The sequence below is a fragment of the Mauremys mutica genome, chromosome 1 (assembly GCF_020497125.1).
Source record: "Mauremys mutica isolate MM-2020 ecotype Southern chromosome 1, ASM2049712v1, whole genome shotgun sequence".
NCBI lineage: Eukaryota > Metazoa > Chordata > Testudines > Geoemydidae > Mauremys > Mauremys mutica.
In genome coordinates, this window is record NC_059072.1 from 147627796 (window position 1) to 147650427 (window position 22632).

The 22632-nt window shown below is 46.8% G+C and overlaps 1 protein-coding gene across 3 annotated transcripts; it reads left to right on the forward strand.

Moving 5' to 3' along the window:
* The first annotated feature begins 1055 nt into the window (after positions 1 to 1055).
* On the forward strand, positions 1056 to 22632 carry LOC123356309 (maestro heat-like repeat family member 5). Of its 3 annotated transcripts, XM_044999460.1 has the most exons (8): positions 14412 to 14593; positions 16496 to 16650; positions 16927 to 17149; positions 18703 to 18891; positions 19700 to 19837; positions 19964 to 20084; positions 20609 to 20752; positions 21634 to 22632. In XM_044999460.1, exons 5-8 carry the CDS (start codon positions 19734 to 19736, stop codon positions 21832 to 21834), a joined length of 570 nt encoding a protein of 189 aa, XP_044855395.1. In that variant the 5' UTR covers positions 14412 to 14593; positions 16496 to 16650; positions 16927 to 17149; positions 18703 to 18891; positions 19700 to 19733; the 3' UTR covers positions 21835 to 22632. The 3 variants fall into 3 exon arrangements, 2 of the variants coding, with proteins under 2 accessions (XP_044855381.1, XP_044855395.1); XR_006575313.1 differs by lacking the exons at positions 16927 to 17149; positions 18703 to 18891; positions 19700 to 19837; ... (1 more) ...; positions 20609 to 20752; positions 21634 to 22632 and adding exons at positions 1056 to 1254; positions 11820 to 12178; positions 12848 to 12991 and having other exon boundaries at positions 14449 to 14593; positions 16496 to 16653; XM_044999446.1 differs by lacking the exons at positions 14412 to 14593; positions 16496 to 16650; positions 16927 to 17149; ... (3 more) ...; positions 20609 to 20752; positions 21634 to 22632 and adding exons at positions 1056 to 1254; positions 11820 to 12178; positions 12848 to 13247.

Genomic DNA, 22632 nt, shown 5'->3' on the forward strand with positions numbered 1-22632 from the left:
TCAGTTTCCCTCTGTGATTGGTATTGCTATGATCATAACGAGCAAGAGACATGAGGTGTTTTGTCATGTAGCTGTCATGGGGTGATATGAATGGGTCATTAAGGACTGGCTGGGGCCAACCTACATCAATGGAATACCCGACAGAGAGAAAGGAATAACTGTCACCTGTCCATGGGAAGATCTCAGCTTTGCTGAATGAAGCATACATAGATTCATTATGTTTTTGGGAGCAGGAAGAACTGGGCTTGCAGATGCAGGGAGCTCTACCGGAGTGAAGACAAATGGACAGGCACAGTGAAAGGAAACCAAACTGTTTCTGAGCACCACATTTCTGAAAAGATGGGGACAAATTGGAGAAAGTCCAGAAAAGAGCAACAAAAAATGATTAAAGTCTAGAAAACATGACCTATGGGGGAAGATGGAAAGAATTGGGTTTGTTTAGTCTGGAGAAGAGAAGACAGAGGGGACATGATAGCAGTTTTCAAGTACCTACAAGGTTGTTACAAGGATGAGGGAGAAAACATTTTCTCCTTATCCTCTGATGATAGGAAAAGAAGCAATGGGCTTAAATTGTAGCAAGGGAGGTTTAGGTTGGATATTAGGAAAAACTTCCTGTCAGGATGGTTCAGCACTGGAATAAATTGCCTAGGGAGGTTGTGGAATCTCCATCATTGGGGATTTTTAAGAGCAGGTTAGACAAACACCTGTCAGAGATGATCTATATAGTACTTAGTCTTGCCTTGAGTGCAGGCGACTGGACTCGATGACCTCTTGAGGTCCATTCCAGTCCTATGATTCTATAATGATCCAAAGGTCTCTTCTCGCCTTAACGTCTACAAACCTCTGCAAAACTAAGTTTGGCACATTGAGCAGCCTCTGATGTTTTCATGTGTCGCCTGCTTGATCTCCAGAATTAATACTGAGTGAGGGGTGTGACACAGCAGGAGCAGCTCAAACATGCAAAGGGGCTGGCCAGGGCAGTGACATCACAGTAGCTTTTGCATGACCTCAGTTGATTGGTCAAAGAAGGTTGGGAGGCGATGACCTCACAGAAAGTCTATGACAAGGGGCAGGTAAAGAGGCTGCAGGGTGGGGAAAATGACTTTGCTGCAGGGAGTCTCCTTCTCAAGGTCTCCCCTTGAGGACTGAGAGAGAATACAGGGTCATGCCTGTGAACGCGAGGAGGAGCCTCTTTGGAGTTTTCCTTGTTCCCACTGCTAATTTAGTGAGAAGACAGACGTCCCTGTGGAGCAGGTAAGAGCCCCAGAGAGGTTTGGTACCATTGGAGAAAAACTTAGTTCTCACTTTTTGATTGGGTACAGCAAAGTCAGATACTTTATTTTCTCTTTACAATTGTATAGAGAGAGGGAGTGCCCTAGGACACACGGTTGCCCCAGTCCCAGGCAGGTCTCACCACAGGTAAACAATTACAGCAGCATTTATACTTTTTGTTACATACAATAATAAGCAACAGCTGCGTTTTGTTTATAATAGGCCATCTTGATATCTTATTTTTCTCACTTCTATTTAGACGCCAGTCTACGTTCCTCATTATCGACACAAGGTCGCAACAACTTCTCCCATAGTTTTTTCCCACTCGCCTCACGCAATCCTCGCTTCTACAAATCTCGCATTAGTAGGGTTACAGCGAGCCTGACTCTTGCTAACGGAGACTGTCATGCATTAAGATCCCCTACAAATCCCTGTCAGTTCTTTCTCTACTTCCACACTCCGCCCCCTCCCCCCTTTTGTACTTCTAGTACCACAAATATTCTCAAACCTCTGTTTGCATTAAGCCATGGATTTCAGATTCTACATCAGATATTTCAACCTTAGGGGTTTTGATTGGATGTAACGACAATGCATGATTAGCCTGGACATGAAAGGTATTACTATTAGTACGTCCTTTACTACAACAACATAATCCTAAACTAACTAATAGCAATACAAGCAATAACATTCCCATAGCAATAATATGATGGGGTTGTTGTACAGTTTTCGTCACAAAGCACAATACCTCATACTTAGTACATAAAGTAGACACTCTATAAGCTGTATGAAAGGCATTCTTTTCAACTTGATATACATATTTTGAAGCATATGAATTTGCCCTTGTATTTCAGAGATTCTTTGAACCTCTGGTAACACTGAAAGCAAATTTTGAAATCGATCAGGTACTAAGCTGGTCCAATTAAAGGGTGTCTGGAACCTAGGGCTATTTGCAAAATTCTATCTGCAGGCCAGTAAACAAGATGATTGCCTGCAGTGGTAATGAGATTAAAATGTATATCTTGCAATGTGTTGGTTTTAACATACACACAGCTATCATTAGCTTGAAAAAATAAGTGTCCTGTAAGGATCATTCCTTGTTCCATACCCTCCCAGCAAATGTTGTCGTGAACAATGACAACTTCTCCTGGCTTCAGTTTACGGATACATTGAAGCTGTGGGGGTTCTAACGGCCAAAATGTCCATTGACTCATTAACCCCAACCAAATGTCAGATGTAATCTCAGGAGCACTGAGTAAAAATCGATTGGGCATACCAGGTAGTCTAATCTCCCAGATGTCATGATGAATCATCCAGTCCCACATGCATCCTCCCCATGGACCTGGCAGGATTCGGTATTTGGGAGCATACATTCCCCTAACCTTTCCAAATGCTTGGAACGAGCACTGTGAATGTCCACACTTCTACCCAGAAAGTCTCCAAGTATGTCTCCATGGCCACAGATTAGATGGTACTCCTGATGTATCTGTAAGGGCAGTGGGCCAAGCCTGGTGCTCAAGCTCACTCCAAATGGCCATTAGCTGGTCATTCAGGAAATCCTGAATTTCTGAACATGCTAGATCTCACTGCAATGCCTTCCCAGCCTCAGTGATATTCAATACCATCTCTGTCAGTAACTCCTGGGTCATAGAACTAAGGACGGAAACGACATGTAACTCACCAACTCCAACCTGTACTTTGGGTTAGCTGGTGGCCTTTTCCAGTTGGCCCAATTTCTCATCATGTTCTTGGTTCTTAAAATAGTCTGAACTGCTGCTGCACTGTTGGCTCCATCCCATAGGGATCTGGTCAAGTTCCTCTTCTTCCAGAGGAAATAACCCAGGCCCTCTGTTGTGCTAAACTAATGGCAGCCTCTTGTGGGCAATTTGGGTATGTAGAGGTGATCTGGAAATTGGATAAGGGCAATGTAACCTTAATAGTCCCTAGTGTAGTATTAATCACAGTCCATTGATATTCTAATACATCTCTCTTTGGTGTAGTACTATACCACATCTGTTATTTAACTATCCTCAGGTACTTTCAAGAGGCATTAACATTAATAGCATAGGACGTGGTGTATTGCAATAAGGTACAGGTTACAATATAAGTCACTGGAATAATTTCTATATAGGTAAAATATCCTGTGGCAGAACAAACTCTTTGGGTATTCATTTGATTATTCACTAATTGGGTGACCAAATAATGATACATGAAAGAGGCCCTTAACACAGTGCAAATTCCAGGAACAGCCATCATAGCTACTTCACTATAGAACCCATCAATTTCAATTACAGATTCTTGGGGTTCATTTGTAGTGATATCATAGATTTCTATTTCCACTGATCCATTTATTCTCCACTCAATTGTTCGCTTATATGGAATATCCTGAACTTTAAAAATATTTTTTTCCAAACAATCTTTAAATAAATCACTCAAGTGTGAAGGCCTTGGCCATTGTCTGTATTTGGATGTATTACAGGGGTAATAGTGTAATGGAGGAGATTGCAAGGGCAGTGGCAACAAGGTGCCTTTGATACTTGTCATTTAAAATACAATTAGGGAGGGCAATACATGCTGAAGGATTTATCTAAAACACAGGGCACAGCCTGTAGAATAAACCCCAACATCCAATCAATACCACATTCCCAAGCATGGGTCCCACAAATTTCTTCCTGCCAGTGTATAATTCTTTGTTTCTTCACTAGGGTCAGTTCTTAATGTCCTTTCTAGTCAGGAATTCCTGGACTTTGGCAATTTCAGTGGAGCGAGTGTTCCTTCTTCTTTCCTGAAGGAAAGTGTTCCTTCTTCTTTCATGGTTCAGCATCCTATAGGGGAGAAGTTACCAGCACATCACCCTGTGATGGTTTTGCTTCTTCTACAAAAATCCAAAGGCACAGTAGGTCTGTCAGTGGACAAGGGAGAGGTTACTAGCACTTCACCTTGTCCTTTTTCCCTGCTGTCCAGAAGGCACAGCAGACCTAGAAGGAGAAATAGGCCAATCGTCAGTAGGAGAATCCTCCCAAGGTGGAGGGGTCTTTTTGCAGTGAGAAGCATGGGTCCAGGCAGTCAGTCCTTGGCACTTCATGACAGTGTTGGTGGATAACAGGACTTGGAAAGGGCCCTTCCAGTGTGGAGCCAGAGCAGTCTTTCACTGATGGACCTTTACATAGATCCAGTCTCCTGGTTCCAAGGAGTGCTGCTAGGGTCTTTGGGTAGCGCTTCTCTACCTGTGAGAAAAGAAACCTAACACATTTCATTAATGCGTGGCAGTGTTCTGCAGATCTCATAGCTGCTTGGGCACATTCAAGCCCCCTCTTTTCTTGGTTGTCAGCCAAGTCTTAGCTGTGAGCAGTGTCCTTGATTGGGGCTAGTGTCTTAGACTGAGCATGCTAGCTATTTTTCCCCCAGTTAATTCGTACAACATTTCTTTAATCCATTCTTATTTTTACAATATAATTCATTCTATTTTCACAATCCCTCCTTTTGGTCAAGCTTTCGCCATGACCAACATTTTACTGGGTTCCACATATTAATCGTTCTTTATCTCTTTGTTCATCAGTGATATTTAAAATCATCATATTAGCACTCTGTTCTGGGGCAGTCACCTGCGTGGCATGCCTTACACAATTTTGGATACAACAGGAGACTGACTGAAAACATACAAAAATTATTAGGATTCCAAACAGGATAGTCAGGGCTCCCTGAAACAACCAGTTTCCTATGCCAGAGAAATTGAACAGGTTTCTTAGCCATTTCCATAAAGAACTCAGCTCTTTATGGGGAAGATATGTGATTTGTTCTAAGTGGCTAGCGCGATCTGTTACCTCATTGGTGTTGTTTTCCAATGAGAGCACAGTACCCTCCTTTGGCCACCAGCACTATGTTCAATGCCTGACGGTTTTGGAGGGCCATTTGTCAGATCGCCCCTGTTTCTTTGGTCAGGGCTTCTAAAAACTTTCTCCAATTTTATTTGCCATTATTTTAACTACTGCTTGTAACCTCAGGAGCCTTTTTGCCTGGTGTATTACTCCCCTAAGTGGGATAAAGGAACAGCCAATAGTCTCTTCCCAGGTGTCATTGCTGTTCCATATTGTGTTAAACGGACGAGGTCCTCCAGTGAGGTCTGAGGAATTGAGTGGGATAGCCAGGACAGGAACACCAGTTTGAGAGTGGGCTGGGATGTGGCTGCAGATCCAGCATTTAGAAATATTAGGGGTCTGAGCTTGCTGCTGGATAAAAGAATTGTCATTGTGGATTTCCCAGACCTTAAGACACCAGCAACTGAGGAACAGGCACCACCGGAGGCGCATGTTGGAGGCAGGGCCCTTCTGGTTCTGACAACCTCAACTGAGGGAACCGCAGTCGCGGGCTTTATGTCCACCAGGCAGCAGGCACTAGGCTCACTACTGCTTTTTCTTGGGCCTTGCTTTAGACTGTCGTCTGCTTCTGGCAACCCTTATGAGAGTGTAGATTGTAAGGTATTGCAGGCTGTTCCTCTACGTCTTCTTCTGGAGTCAAAATTGACTCTGCGTGGTCCTGAGGTGATGATTGGTTCACTGGGGGTGGTGCATTCTTACACTGCGAAGCATGTATTCACTCTGCTGCAATGCCAGACAGTTTAACAGTCGTCTGACTAGTAAGCAGTACCTGATGATTCTTTGATGTTTTTTTTTTAAGTCTCTTTGCTTCTTTCCTTGACTCTGGCTATAACAATGGCCTTCACACCTTATCTTTTCCTGATGCATACATTTCTCATTCACACAAACAGATTGAGAATACAAACAGTAGTATTTTATATCAAGCAAAAAGGCATTGCAAATGAAACCTTACTAAGTTTTACAATTAATAACCAAGACAATTTACATTGAGACCCAGGCCTTCAATGTTTCTTTAATTTACTTAACATAGACACAATACAGAATCCTGTCTCTTACTAACTAAATCTTAAAACAAAGAAATGTATATTTAACTAGAGTGCCTAATTTGTAATACATATAGGAAACCATAGTAGACATTATAACACATTCTAAAACAAAAGGGTGGCCGGCCATAATCACTTATAAGGATTGTTCTGGTCTGTTATTCCTTTCTGCTATTCAAAAAGGGTGGCTGACAGGATGAAATCAAATCATACATTAATTCTCATAGTACATTATAAAATGCAGCTCATACATATCCTCCTTTTGACACTAAGATTATTAATCGCCAGTGTCACTTCTTATTTAGTTTGCATAACAGAAAATACTGGGAGGTGATTTGGGCCTGTGGCTCTAGCTTTGCAAACATTTGTTTTATCCAACAGCACATTTCAAACATTTCTATTAAACACATGCAATTTAAAACCAAAAACAATTAGGGGTAGTATCATTAATATGCCAGTAGTTGTGAGAGACTATTCAGAAAATATGTTATATCAATGGTAAGCTGTTATGTTTCTGCAGTGGCAATTCTTAACATGTCCCCATTTGTGTATATAAAATGAATGGTTCCGTTTCCCACTTTTTTTTTTTTAAAGGAAATATGTTCCTTTTTACCTTTAACAGATGATTGGTAACTGTTTGCCATTTAATGCCAAGATTGATAAGAGAACTCAGCTAAATCAGTGCTTACAGTAAGCTGAGACTTTTTGTTGTTGTTGTGGCAAATAGTAAATGTTATTACTGGTAAACACAGTACTTACATTACATTTACATTTGTCTTCTGGTGGGTTGCTAACACTTTTATCCTTTTAAAACACTTTTCTCCAAGAATTAACACATACACATAGCCCATTATACAGTACTTCGGTCTCATAATTCATTTTATCCCACATACAGGATTCTAGTGAAATGTCTTTACTACAGGGCTTTGGAGCAACAGGCATCGATAAGCATACCCACTTTTGAGGAGTCCACTTGGTACAACCTCTAGTGTCCAATAGTTTCCCTTCCTCCCCAGCCCACTGGCTTGAGGTCTGGGGTAGCCAGAAGGATCCCAGGTGCAATCTGGGGAGTGGGCCAACTTTCCGTATCTTTGCTTCCAGAGCCTGTTGGTGTGTGATTTTAACAACAATTTCTTCACTTAACAAATTTTGTCTTACCGTACTGGAGACATACTGCATCCATTTATATTGATTGTTTAATACCTATTATCTTTTTCTTTGCTTTAACAGATGTATCAAAACCTTAATATTCTGATATTACCCAAAACATCTTATGTTCTAAATGCCTTTCAGTACATTCCATAGCTATCGCAGTATGTTTTTTTTTTAACCTTCATTTGTTTTTGTAATAGGTTGTTCTGTAGCTGGTATTAGCTTTTTCTGATTTTCTGAAAGACAAAAAAAACATTTTTTCTACCCCTTTTGGGGTGGCATTGATTATTGCTTAAAGATTCCGTTCTTTTACAAATACCCTTGCTGATTGCAGGCAAAACAAAGGAATTAGCCCCATATTTTCCTGTGTTTTTTATTCTATAGGCAGGCCAGGTTTTAATGGCTTCTACTTTTTAAGGGTTATGGGGAAATTATCCCACTGTTTAGTCATTAAATCCATGAGGTGGTGTACCTTAGTTTTTCCTCTTATATAGCAGATCAAGTTTGTAATATATAGTCCTCAGACAAAGAACGTATCAGATACTAAACTGATAAGAACAGATAATATTTTTACCTCAAGGTCCCAGAGACACAAGACAAGGTTTTCATCCCGAGGCCAAAAGACCAACAACATCAAGACATTTGATAATGTTTTTCCTGCTGTGTTAAGCTTTAAGTTTATGCACAGGTAATAGCTGAGAAGCATCAGGTATGTTTCTTATTTGCATCTTCTTTTGTGCTGGCAGTTCTCACCTTTCTTTATCAGTTAGGTAATTTGCATTAACACAGGCTTGGCTTTTTGGATTCAAAGCCATCAGCAGAGCTCAGAGACTCTGTCTTAACAAACAGAGATCTGAAAAAGAAAAGACAGCCTATTGCGGCTCTTTTTGGAGCCCTAATAGAATTTTAATTCAGCAACATGTTTCATTTGCATTTCTATTACCCCTTTCTACAATATACACTGCATATGTCCTAGGGAAAATGCACATTCCTTCTATACTATAACTTTTTAAAAAAAAACATTAGCCATATTAATTTTTACATAAGGTGTAACTGTTTCTTTTGTTCTTACAGAGTTTTCCATGTAACCTTATCAAAGTGACAGTCTGATTACACAGAGCCATTTTAAGGCTCAGTGTTTTAAACATAGCTTCTTTTTGTTTTGTGCACCTCAGTTCTGCTGTTGCTTCAGAGGGTCACTGTTAATTTTTTATTCTTTCACTACAGCTCTTATCTGCTATTGTTACAAAAAAACAACCAACCAAACAAAAAGACTCCATAATCTTTCCCTATTCTCTTGATTTTGACTGCCCTATTGCAGCCATGACTTGGTTTTTATTTAAAAACATTTTAAATTTTATAAAGAATCAAGTTACCCCTTAAGGGTTAAATGCTAAATCCCAAAGCCAAACAACACTAATTACCTGTGTCTTGCAAAAAGGTCTGTCAGTTTTGCAACTTTGAATTAAAGAGTCAAATGAATTTTTAGTGGCATTAAAAACAAAAACAAAACCAATTTACGTTACACCTACAAAACCGGAATTTTACAAACCAGATGTGCTGGTTTAGATTCTTAGAACTTTACATATTTTCACAGACAAATAGATACATACACATTTTCTTTTCCTTGACATTCCTTTACACTGCTTTGTTTTTACATAGCTGTACATATATTTGGATTATTTACAGGCACTCTTTTGGAAAAGGGCCCATTTTTCCTTCAGAATGGCTGCAAAGAAACCAAGAATTCTCTCTAACATGGTCCTTTTTAACATTTTCACAAAGTTTAACTGCTTAATTCTCTCCATCCCCTGTAGAGTTAACTTTTCACTCTTCCCTTAAATCACTTGTTTATCTCCCAAAATGACACCTTTATCACCTCAGATTTCACCATTTTAAGCATTGCTCCAGGGGTTCATTCCTGCACTTACTGCTTTTCTTACTCCTGACGCTATGCCCTTAGGGCTTCCAACCCGTTTTTCAGTTTCTTTATCTGTTGCTTGCCTGGGCCCGATCCTGCTTTTTCCAATGAACCGTTTGTGAGTGATATTGTGGTCATTTCACAATTTTGAAAGAAATGTTTAAAGAAAGGGACCAGGAAGGGTGGGGGCTAATTGAGGAGCCCACTCTCTTTGCTGAATTGGTAGTGGAACACTAAAGAATCAGTTTTTGAGGCAGACAACAAAGGGGAACAGAACAAGGGGCTTTTTGTCCTTTTTACAATGAGATGGGAGTATTAAGGGGGTTGGATCGATCCAGGGTGGTTGGGTTTTTTTGAGAACGGGGTAAAGGGGAGCGCTCGGTCTGAAGGTGGGAGAGGAGGCTTTTAATAAAGCTTTTAACTTATTATTTGAATATTTGAGAGAGGCGAGTTTTGATTTTGTCCACCTATGATTTGCCTCTTCCCACCACTGCATGAAACAATTAACCTCTCCTTTAGTCAGTTTAGTTTTAGGTTGGCTGATTTTGTCCTTTACGACGTCCACTCAGTCTTTGTTCCAAGATTTTAACAGTGACCACTGAGTTTTGGGATCCCCCTGAGTTAGCCTAGATCATTTTTCCAGAAATTTACAGGAGTCTGGACCCATCCTAAATACATAAAATGAGCTGGCGTTCGTTTAGGGAACTGTCCCGACTTAGACGTCTGGTTACCCATACAGGAGGACTTCACACACCAATTACACAAGAAGGAAATTCGGGTTCGTCAGAGCGATGCCCGGTGCAACACACAAAAGGAGCCCACAGGTTACTGCCTCAGTCACCCTTGCTTTCACACCAAGGGTTTTATCCAAAGTGTGGTGCAGCTGTGATTGTGCAGATTCCATTCACTCAGACCGCGGGGACAGGAACCCCTTGGTCGGCCGATCCCTGGATGGAGACGGCACCCAGACTCAAACATTCCACAGGAGGACGGATAGACACAGAGACAGGACAGTCCTCAGTCCAGACAAAACACAGAAATAATTACCTGACCAGATTCCTGATGTCAGATCCCGGGATCCCTACCAGAACAGAGTGGGAACCAACAGGTTCGATGGTGTAGACTTCACTGTGGTCGTGCGCCTTTCCGTTCTTGTGGAGGACCACTCGGGCCAAATGCCCAGGTGCTGGCTGCCATGGTCGTCCTACAAAAATGGTCAGGAATCACACGGCCCCAGTGAAGACGGTTGCCATCTCGGTGGAACCTCCAAATTGTCAAAGTTAGACTCAGGACTCACAGTTTGTCAGACCACTCTGTTTTATTAGCACAATGCTCTGCTAATAACACCCAGATAATGTGAGCATCATGCAAGACACAAACTATCTTATTTATACAGATAAAAGGGTGAGCACTTAACAAGATGATAAAGGAAGCAGAATCTGATAAGTTTACCTGGGCTAGGCATGCATATCTTATTTCCTTACTAACTATTACCAATCTTCTGTTAATGTTTTGCCATTAGCACCATCGTTTATGCCTAATGTTTCTTTTTCTGACACCTGTATTTTAACATTTCTTATTTCTGCTTAAAGGTAGATACAACATTCTTTAATCCATTCTTATTTTACAATATAATTCATTCTACTTTCACAAGAGCAAAAGGGGAGAACCTGTGATGTGCTCTGACCAAGAAGGGTTATGAGAAAGGGGAACAGGGATGCTGGTGCCTCTCCGCAAGGAAACCTCAGACAAGGCAGCTCCTCCTGGACAGGAGCAGCAACCTTCACGCTAGCAGTTACAGCCAACTTTAGGTACATAAATTCATAGTTTCAAAGGTTCTAAGGCCAGCCCTGATCATCTAGTCTGACCTCCTGCATAACACAGGCCCTAGAACTTCCCCAGAATTCCTGTTGCACCATGGTCCCATGTGTCTTTGCCTTCAGCTGGGGGTAGAGCTCAGGGGTAGAGTGTTTAATTACAGATCAAGTGGTCCTTGGTTTACATCCTAGTGCACCCTTTGATGTCTTTGTTAATAAGCAGCAGGTTACACAAAAACAAAAGGAAGCATTTTTTCACACAACGCACAGTTAACCTGTTGAACTCTTTGCCAGAGGATGTTGTGAAGTCCAAGACTTTAACAGAGTTAAAAAATGAACTAGATAAATTCATGCAGGAGATAAATAAATGAACTAGATAAATTCATTAATGGCTCTTAGCCAGGATGGGCAGGGATGGTGTCACTAGCCTCGGTTTGCCAGGAGCCAGGAATGAGCGACAGGAATGGATCACTTGATCATTATTTGTTCATTCCCTCTAGGGCACTCGGCACTGGCTACTGTTGGAAGACACGATAGTGGGCTAGATGGACCTTTTGTTTGACCCAGGATGGGAGGTCTTGTGTGGCTTATGTTCTTGGTTGTATGAACCAGTCCTGGCTATTAGAGGAGCAGATGGCTTCAAAAGACCAGTCTCTTGGATCTGGGAATCCTGGGCAAACTAATTCCCTTCCTTTAGAGAATGACAGAAAAACCCATTTCCTCCTCCTTTCTATTCCAGGCTTCGTTCTTTTTTCCAAAGATTCGCCTCTAGGGAGCAGGGAAAGATCCACGTGCAAAAAGTGTTTGTCCAACCTGCAGAAAGGGAGGCATGCTCTGACTTCAGCCAGCAAGAACAGGCCTTGCGAGAGAAGCCCCAGAGAAGCAAATGCTCATGGTCCATCCTATCAGGCATGAAAAGACTCTGTGTCTGTAGCCAATCTGACACCTCAATGGCAGATGGCGACGAGGAGAGAACAGTTTCCTCTCCAAGAAGGTTGATGCGCTTGTCCCTGAAGAAGAAAGCAGCTGAGAACCAGGTGGAGTCAGAGGAGGTGAAGCTGCAGGAGGATACTGGAAAAGTCAAATTGGATCTTACAGGTGAGGATTCAATCCACATTGTTAGCAAGGAGCATGTGAGGAATACTGACATCAGTCACTCTACAAGCCTTATACATCAGGACCTTCTCATGGGACAGTGATGGGTACCTCAGACTCTGGAATCCATTTAATGCCAGATCCTCTTGGGGAGGGTGGCCGAGGTCCATTGCTGAGGTGGGGAGAGCTGGTACTGTGGGGTGGGGAGTACTAACATTTATCCAGGCTGTAAGGAGAACAGAGAGGCTGGATGTTGTAGGAAATCATTTCTTTTCTCCTGGATCGGGTCCGTTTCATCAGTAAAATGCTCCAGAGGTCTCAGCAGGTCACAGCTGGGAACCATACTAGAGCTGAGCCATTACTTCTTGGGGGGTTAAATGCAAATCAGGCCCATTGCCCATCACTGACAGGAAAAGTTTGCAAGGGGAGGGGACAAGATGAGTAGAATACACCATGGAAAAGAAACTGGCCCCTAGGTCCGAAGAAGCCTCATGTGGTAAAAGCCCCCAGGTAAGAGTCATGAGATCCGAGTTCTCTGCTTAGCTCTGCCAACAACCTTCAGTCTGACCCTGGGCAAGTCGCTTCAGGGCTCTTAGCCCAACTTCCATCCTCTGTAAACCAGGGATAATACATGGAAAAGCAAAATGTTATGAATGTTTCTTTCTGCTCCAGGGACAAAGAAGGAGGTGTCTGAGTCGAAGGGGAAGTGGGAAAAGGGGAGCCCAGAAGAGCAGGAAGAAGAGCGCACTCCCACCCCCTCATTAGCAAGCAGCTCCTATATGACGATGATAATGACGCTTTGTGACTGTGCTAATGGAAAGTATCCCCTGCTGTGTGTATTAATATGTCCTGGAGCTGGGATCTCTGACAGGAGACCTACCTGCCTCTTGCTCAGGGAGCTGAAAAGAAACACTCTTCAAGTGTGATCGACTCCAGCCAGTCTTTATAAGTTTCGCTGGGTTGCTTGAAGGAGGTCCAGATTGACAAAGGGGTTTAGGCACCTCAAGAAGTACAGAGGTGCCTAGTGGGATTTGCAGAAGTGCCTGACTCACCTGCCTGATTCTGATGCACTCTCCATGGGACTCAGGCACTGCTGAAAATAGTACCAGCCCCTCCCTGCACTTCTAGGGGTAACCCACACACCTGCTGGGTATGGTGTCCTGGCCATCTAGTGGCACCAGGACCACTTAGAGACAGAGATAAATTGAGTCTGCGCTAGAGCCTTAGCTAATAGCCGGTTGGGTTTTAGCTCATGTGGTAGAGGCTTCTGCACTAAGCTCCCGAGGTCCCAAGTTGGATCTCACCTGCCAACATCTGCCAGGCATCTAGATGCCTTCATAACTCTTATGATTACTGAGAGAGCACCCTGCAGCACATACAACAGTCTGCAATTCTGGGAGCTTGTTACCCGCCAGGGGGCTGGAGTATCTATGCGAGTGTGTCACTCTGGTGTGCTCTACTGCATCCTCAGCTGCTGGCATCCAGGACAGACAGTGCTAATCCAGCCACACAGGCCAGCTGCAGTAACACTCAGGAGGTGCCTGAGTCACCAGGGCAAAGACTTCCAGCACCCCAGGCCCTGGGTTTAGGTGACCCTGGAACCAGGCCCCCTGCAACCAGGCCCCCTGCAGTAACATTGTGCCCAGTGAGTTCTGACCCACGGGGGTCTGGCTCCAGAGGCCCACGGTTTGGGATCCTCCTCAACCAGGCAGACTTGCTCCTTCAGTCGAAGCTACTTTCTGTCCTGCCGGCGATTCCTGCCTGTTTTGTGGCAGCACCACACGCTGCGGGGTGGGGAAGGAAGAGGCATTTCCGTTTGGGCCCTGTTCTCAGTCCTTTCCTCGCAGACACTATGGGCTGCTAGAGTTGCTGAGCCAATCTGCTCAGGGTGGGATGGGACATGGGGCAGGTTCTCCAGTGACCCCTCAGCTGCACTCCACAAGCAACTTGAATGGGCTTTGCAGGCCACTGAGGCTTTCTCAGCAAAAACTGGGCTTCCTGGGAGGAGGGGCTAGAGAGGGAGGAAATGGGGTGGCCTTGGGGTCCCAGCACTGGCTGAGAGGCTCCCATCTCTTCTCAGGCAGAGGGGGAGGGGGAAGTGTATGAATGACTGAGGAAACCTCGGCACCTGTTGAGGTTTGTTAAGAAAAGGGCTCAGCTGGAGTCTTCACGCTCACTGGGCGCTGCCAGCCTCCCGCGGGGACAGACTGTTCCAGGGCAGCTGAGCAATGGAAATACTCAGTCTCAACAGGCTTTGTCCCTCTTCATTGCAGATCCCCGGGGAGCAGCTTTCCTCAGCCCAGCTCCAAGCTGGTGAGAGCTGTGAAGGCTCTGACAACACCCACCCTGGAGCGATTTCAAGCTGAAGAGGAAGAGCTGAGGACCATCGTATCTCTACATGGAGACCAGATGGAGAGAGTAAGAGACTCCCGCCGTGGGGCAGGGGGATGCTGCGCAGAGAGGGGGAGGGGAGAATTTCCTCTACTAGGAAACCGTTCCTGGGGTACACTGACATGGTGCTTTGAAGGTTGGCTCAGCCCCTTTCCCTTCATCGCTTGGCTGCGGGGACAGCCCAGCTACACTGAAGGGGCGCGATAGCCCCAGCCCTGGCAGTGCAGCACTTACCTAGTCTGCCCATGGGCCTCCACATTAGACTCCAGGACCAGACATGGTTTCCTCAGACATGCTGCAGGGCCTTGTTTTTCCAGCTGAAGGATCAGGAGGAATTTGGTTTTGCACTTTTCTCTCTGTCTCTCCCTAGCTCTGATCCTGTTGCCCATCCCCACAGGATCTGAGTGCCTCCCCCGTCAATTAGACTGGCCAAGGGAGGTTTCTGGCAGACTTCATATTTATATCCCCTGGGTAGGAGGCTCTCAGCATCATTTCCTCCCACTGATTAATGAAGCTCCACCGCCCTCCTGGGAAGTAGGAATTCAACCCATTCGACACCTGGGGAAACTGAAGCCCAGAGAGCTCCTTGACTTGCCCAAGCCTGCGCAGGCGGGGTTATCGAGAAAGGAATCAGGGTTCACGTTCCCTACAGTCCTTTAAACGTTGCCTTCAATCGCTCTGCCTGGAAATAGGTGACATTCCTGCCCTTCTCCAGATAACGCCTGCCCATGACATATTAGTGCAGACCTATTCCCCTCGTGGGCTTTGGCTTCCTCCCCAAACCTGCCTGTTCCTAGGGTTTCCTGCAGGTCATCCCTGTCTCTGGCCGAGTTCCCTGTTTCCAGCAGGTCCCAGTGGGAAGTTAACAAATGGCCCCTCAATCAGCAGATTGATTTGTGCAGGGCTCTAACTCCTGCCTAGCAGAACAGGGCAACAGAATCCAGTCACCCAGGTTGTACCTCCTGCTCCTTGTTCGAGAGAGGAAAGAGCAATGACCAATTCCTCATGGAAGAGCCCGAGGGGGCGGCTTGTCCCTTTCAGGTCTATCTACCCTGTGCTGCAAACTCTGCAGCAGGAGCCGTAAAGCCTGGCCCTACAGACTTGGGCTCCCAGGGCTGGCACTGTGGGGCCAAATGTCAATGCAGCCTCTTCTGGGCTTGGGCTGGAACTTGAGCTCTGAAGCCTGGGGAGTAGGGGGCTTCAGAGTCTGGGCTCCAGCCCAAGTCACCATGTCTGCACTGCTGTTCCCAGTGCCATAGCCTGAGCCTGAGGTTAGAGACCCGGCTTTGAGATTTGTTACGGCAGGTTTTAAAATCCCGCAGTGTAGAGGTTCTCCTTAGGGCTGGGGCCTGGAACTGGCTAGCCCCGTCCAACTAGCCCTGCCTGCCATCTCTGGGATGGGCTCTGGGGTACATCAGTAGAACCAGCTGGGTCTGGAGCAGTGCTTCTCTACCTGGGACATCCTCAGGGCCAAACAGGTGGTATTGGATGTGCCCCACACAACATATATGTGGCCCACAATGGAAACTAGGTTGAGAAGCACTGGCCTGGAGGAACTGATTGTGCTAGAAAGAGCAAGAGGAAGTTGCAGAGATGGAGGAAAGGCTCCTGCAGGGAAGCCCTTGAGAGCAGGGCTGAGAGCAGTTTGCTGAGGCAGGGAAGGCCCTGGGACATCAGGGGAGTTTGGGCTGTGCCCACGGTAAGGTTTTGGGGAAGGCTTTTGTGTGTGTTTCTGAGCTTTAAGGTGCTAAACCAGACCTCAGGAAGACTGGGGTTCCTGGACTTGTCAAAGCCTCTTTCTTGAGATTATGGACAAGCCAAGATGGGCAACCGAGGTGAGAGGCGGCTTGCAGGGCTGCCAGGAGGGGTTACCCGGGACGACGCCACTTATTGATAAATCCATCCCTCAACTTTCTGGCATTCTTCCAGGTTGGAAACATCATGGGACATATCTTCATCTGGCTGGACAACGTCTGTGATCCCAGAGCCAGAAAAGCAGCGCTGAGGGCCACGGCCTTGCTGGCTCGTTCCCACCCCCAGGACGTGGTTCTGAGCTGTGTGGCACACACACTGTCATCAGACAGGTAGGGAGCTGGTCTGTTATCACCTCAGGCCATTATTTCTCTTCTGCTTCTACTGACAGGCCACAGTCTGGGAAGGGTCCGTCGGGCTCACACAGTTGGGGGGTGTTACCTGCTGTGCAGAGAGCTGTCCATGCTCACTAAGAGGAGATGCCCAGGCCAAACCACTGAGGAGCCCACCCTTCTCCTGCACTCCCCAGGATGGAGACGTGCCAGTTTTCTGTAGAATTCCAGCATTGTCCTGATTTCTATGGGTCACCCCACTTCCTCTCCCATCAGGCCAATAAATGACTTTGGGGCTCACTCCACATCCCTGGATCATGAGGTCTGGCTGCTCCCTATTGCGTGAGAGAAGGCAAAGATGGAAGAGGTCCATGAGGTCCATCTGTCTGTCCCCTGGGGACCAGTGGAGGATTGTTACCTGTACTCAGATCCCTAGTTCTTCCATGGCTGAGGAAGTGGTGAAAAAACGCACTCATCCTTATGGAGCTGCGCAGCAGAGGTAAATCTCTTAAGACAGAAAATTCCAGACCTTATTGTTGGGGGATGGGGGTGGGGAGAGGGGGAAACACAACACCACCACATCCACACATGACCAGAGCATAAATGCTGTGCAGCCTGCCTGAGTCTGCAGACAGCCGGCAATAACAGCTCTGAGAGGGGTGAGTGCCTCTTTTCATCTCAATATGCTGTGAATTCTGTCCTGCTGGTTATTGCCGATCACTTTGCAGAGTCATCCAGCTCAGGTGTTTATAACACAACCCCCATATGCCTAGGGGCCGTGAAACCCAACTGGAGCCTAGCCAGAGGTCAAAACTCCGGCTTTCCTTGGCATCTTCTGCAATGCAGTTCTTCACTGACCATAAACAAATGTGTGTCACGTGGGAGAGCAAATTGAAGAGCAGCATGAAAGACATTGAATTTCTTACCCAGTTCAGTTACCAGAGGAATACAGTGTTGGTTTTCATATTGAGTGTTTGATTTGTAAACCTTCCAGGTTTGAATTCCTTGAAGCAGCCACAGTGCTTTCCAGGGTCTGTGCTCAGAAACTATAGAAACTCGGCAGCGTTGGCACAGAATTTCAGTCAAGCTTCCTGAAGACCTTAAATCCAGGCCATTTGCTCTTGGTTTGTCCAACCTAGTTCTCAGTGTCCCCAGGGCTTGACCACCATGTTTGACCTTCCTCACCAAACTTGGAAGTCAAATGACTGGAAGCCTTTTGGATCCATCTGCAGGCTTCCTCTGCAGATGCCTGGGGGGACCAGCAGTGCTTAGACCAGCAAGAATGGAGAGAGGAGAGGTGGGGGATTTCAGTACTAATTTCCTTCCATCTCTGTCACATTGGGCAGTACAATTTCCCTTTCTAAGCTCCTGAATCCTCTCCTATCAGAGCATGTTCTGATTCAGTGTCTGACCCTGTCCACCACACTGCAATAAGATTGACCTGCTAAGAGACGCTTGGTCAAACACTGGGTCTCAGTTACACCCCCAAACCAAAGAGGTGTAAATAAAGTTTCCCCCAGGTAAAAGTTACGGATCTGAAGTGGTTTATCCACTGGTACCCTGGCTCAGTTGTCTTCTACTCTAGGTGGCCCTTTAGTGAACAGGTTCAGTTCCGGTGTCTCTTGGAAGTATCTAGGTTTCTGGCTCTGTAAATTGTGACTAAGAATCTTCCCAGCATGCGATCATGAGATGTCCGGTACTTTTGACTGGGCCAGAAACACTGGGGATATGAGAACGGATCTCCTCAGGTTGGTTTCAGCCTGTCCAGTCACGACTGGAAAGCCAAAGCACAGGGTCTGCACCACTAAGAGAAATAATGGGGAATAACGTCATCCAGATTCTTCTGATCTTTCCATAGGGATCCATCCTGCTTCCGTTCCAGGAATGGGTGAAGGTTCAGGAGCCAACATATGTCTCCTCCCCTCTCAGGAGCCAATCCTGTTTTGTAATACACTGGAGAGGAAATTAGACATGACAAAAGGACAATAGCAAATGACAGTGGGGCCAGGTAGCAGATTGGTATAGTTGAGTGAAATTCTTTCCTCCCTCCAGGCAATAAGGACCATTTACGAGGTCCTTTTCCTGTGGGGATACCAAGAAACCATCCTGGAAATGTGTCCCCAGATGCTCATCCTCTGCCTCCCGCAAGTGCAGTATGTGATGGATCTGCGCTTGCCAGGGATCCACATGCCAGCGAGACATCCAGCCCCGAGGAAGGATCCAACTCCTCAGCCCCCTAAGGTAATGACTGAAAGGAAAAGGAAGAACAGATTTGTTCTGTTAAACACGTGGTCTGTTCATGGCCATCATTTGTTCAGGTGCTGTAGTTAGCCCAGGATCAGTTCGGTCTAGGTCTCTCTTGAGGGAAAAAGGTTGAGAGCTGTGTGTTCTTGTAAATCACACTTGCTCATCTGACTCCGTCCAAAGGCCAGCTGCTTTCACTACACAGTCAGGCAGCGGTCATGTTTGTGCAGCCATCCACATGTGCCACCTGCCAAAAAAAGCGTCAGTACTTTTATCTCGGCCTGCTGCACAAATCTGTGGGCCTCTGTCCCAGAACGCGGACAGAGCCACACCAGAAGCACATGGGGCCAGGCACCGCAGGATGTCAGTGTCACAGGTAGACAGGAGGAAGAGGGACCAGTTCAACTGGTTCTGTGGGCACAGTTGGGGCCTCTATCTACATGCCAGAAGATACTGCAGCTGGTATAAACTGACACAGCTTTGCTCGCTTACACCAACTAAGGATCTGGCCCCACATGCCGGCTTCACTCCTGTTACCTGCCACAGTAAAGAATCAAGAATTCAACCGTATTGAGTGATGACATCAACCATCTTAAGAAGCTACAGTGTCACTAACTGGTTACAAACTCAATGAAACTGCAGTGTCGACAGGGCCCACTGTGCAGGGAAGCACCATGATATTACACTGGATCTATCCTCGAGGAGGCTAGCTACTGCTGACCATGCTGTGAGCGGCAGGGCTTGTTCAGATTTGCCATGCTTGGGGCTGATCTCCTGGCCTAACACTGGTATTTTTTGTCTTTAGCACATCAGTGGAGGCTGTGAAGACTCTCTTTTCCATGCCCCGATACTGGAAGGAATTTGCCAGCATCCATTTTTGGCAGGGTTGGGACATGATATCCTCCCGAAATTACTACTCGCAGTGCGTTGGCCTGATTGCAAGGTAGGAGGCCCAAAGTTTCCATGTGAAATATTCCTCTGTTCCAGGCTGACATCTCAGCCCAGCAACTAGAGAGGAACTCTCTCTCCCCCTTGATAACCATAAGGGACTTTCTGCTCCATGTTCCAGAGCCATGATCGAGTTTGAGAACCCTCAGCTCCCTGCAGTTTTCAGAGAGGCCATCACCATTGTCCAAAGTGAGAAGGAGGAGGAGGAGCAGAGAAATATCGCCATGACATTCTGCACTGAGGTGAGATTCATTAGTTGACAGGCACAAGTGGGCTTTTTGGAGAGCAGCTCAGGCCAGTAAGCCCTGGGCACATTGTCAGCAGCTCAGCAGCCTACAGCCAGCTAGCTCCTCTGGATGGTCATGGGGCATGGCAAAGAGAGGGAGGGAGAGACAGGGTGAGATCGCTCCTGGCTGGATGTGCCTAGATGGGATCATGTGGCAAGAGGAGATGTTTCTCTGGTGCCCCAAGGCCATGCTTCTCTCCTCACCTTTTCCTGGGGTTCTGCTTTTCTTCTGCCCCAGGGGTCGCTCCATGGCACTCAATGGGGCCTGGAGATTCCCCTTTCCCTGGGGGTTTATTTGTGACTTGTGCATTAGTCTAAGTTCTGGGAATCAACCAACTGAAAGAGCAGCACCTGGCTCCCTACACACCAGAGACTTTGTATGGGAGTAAGTGGCCATTTGGTAAAGATGAGTGTCCAGGGAACAGACCCCCACAGGAAGACCTCTGCTCCTCAACCTGATGTTGATTTGGCTCTTTCCAGTTTCTCCAGAGTCCTTCCATTGAGACGATATTGACAAAATCAGAGCTCCAGGCGCAGCTCATGGAATGGACCCAAGACAAAAATCCCATTGTACGTAGGCTCAGTCTGCGAGGCCTTGGAAGTATTGTGCTCCAGACAGAAAAGGTGAGAACCGTGGATTGCCCGGGGGACCGAGGAAGCTCATGTCTATCGAATAGCTCAGAAATGATCCCCACACAAGCCTTGTTGTTTAACACACAGCACGCAAATGTTGGAGGTGCTTTACTGAGCAAATCAAGGCACAATGTGGTCCCTGCTCCCGTGAGCTGACCCGATTGCAGATGTGATGCGGTGGGGGAGGGGGAAATTGGGATGAGCAAAGACAAAGGTTACAGTGATCAGCTGGCACAGGTGCTCAGTTTTAGCAACTGTCCATCTCAATGGCTCCATTCCATATAACTGGGAATTGTTTTGAATGGGGTGAATTAACTCACTGCTTGCAGGCGCCCTGCAGAGGTGGGGTTATAGGAGGAGACAATGTTAGATGAGGATGGAGAAGACGTTCCATGCATAGGGACCGGCGTGGACAAGTCAGAGCTGGGAGTGGGAATGGAACAAAGATGACAAGGCCAGTCTGGATGGTTGAGTGGAGCTGGAAGGGCCAAAGTGTCAGGAGACAAAGTCCAAGGTGTAGGATGGGCAGGGGGCTGCAGGGCCTGAAAGGAGGAGAAAGGGACTGAAGTTGTTGCTCAGGGCAATGGGGAGACGGTGGAGGCAGGGAGACAAGCCCAGGCTTAGCAAGAGCAGAAGAGTCAGCATGGATCAGAGGTCAGTTTGTGGGGCCTGGAGCTGCTCCAAGCAGGTGTCAGTGAAGCCTCAGGTCAAGGAGTGCAAAACTCCTGCAAGAGTGACAGGAGAATAACTTTCTCTCCCCCATTGTGGGGCTGTGCCAGCCGTGGTTTCTCATAGGTGGGAGTGGGATGGTGCAGCATATACCCTAGGCTGTCGCCCAGCATAGTAATGAGCTGCCTTCTTCATTCCTGCAGGTGCAATGGTTACGGGCCCAGCTACCAGCGATCAAGGACATGTTGTGTGACAGGGATGGAGGGCGTGTCATGGGGGCAATGCATAAAGCTGCAGACATCATCTACCTCCTCAACAGGGAGGGGCTTGGCTCCATCTCCGAGAACATTGCTGTCAGCCTTCGCCCCTTCATTGACGATGTAAGGCTTGGAACCGCAGGATAAGCCCATTCACCCTCTCCGCCTGTCTCTGATGCCCTTGTCTCTCTTTCCCCATCCCCATCCCCTTGCCTCCTGCCCCTCAGCCCTACCATGGAGCCTCCTCAGTGCCATGCTTCCAGCCCCTGCTGGAGCCTGGCCTGGGGGAGAGGGGGCCTGGCACTGGACAGATGATCAGCTGTCTGGAGAACACAGGCCCCAAAGAGGTGGAGATTCCCAGCAGGAAAGAGGTGGGTTGGGAATGGCCCAGTTCTCAGGGGCACCGAAGAACAAAAGTAATGCAGTGTTTTGTAGCAGCACCTCCCTGCAAGGCTCCAGCAGCTGCTCCTCCCCTTCCCCAGACCGGTCTCCAGCAGCCTTCCCTCTCTCTCCCCTAATCTTCTAGGGGTCTAGGATTCTGTGCTCTCCAGACAGACATTGCGTCTAGGACACCATGGGGCTGCACTGCCCTGCACAGCATCTCAGGCCCTGTTCTGCACAAGATGTCTATGGCGCTGGCCTGGTGGCCTCACTGCTCCTGCGAGCCAAGTCAGTTAACACGGGGGGAACCGGAGCAGCATGCAGATTATGACTGTCATGTTATGCTCTGATACTGCCTGGCTTTAACCGGGCTTCCCCATTCCCTGTCCGTCACTGCCAGGAGAGGGCAGTGTGCCTCCGCTGCCATTTTACTGCTTGTCAACATGGTGAGCAGCGTGAAGGACAGACAGCTGCAAGGGAGGGGTAGGAATCAGTCCCAGAGGGTTAAAAGGCCCTCCTCCTCATCAACTGGGAGGCGACTACAGGTCAATCAGGTTCAGCTGA

Bases quoted from the DNA above. Each gene is read 5' to 3' on its own strand.
- LOC123356309 (XM_044999446.1), top strand. From the start codon at position 1,166: ATGCCTGTGAACGCGAGGAGGAGCCTCTTTGGAGTTTTCCTTGTTCCC. The intron at 1,255-11,819 runs GTAAGAGCCCCA...TTTCTATTCCAG, and splicing joins CAGACGTCCCTGTGGAGCAG to GCTTCGTTCTTTTTTCCAAA. The intron at 12,179-12,847 runs GTGAGGATTCAA...TTTCTGCTCCAG, and splicing joins AGTCAAATTGGATCTTACAG to GGACAAAGAAGGAGGTGTCT.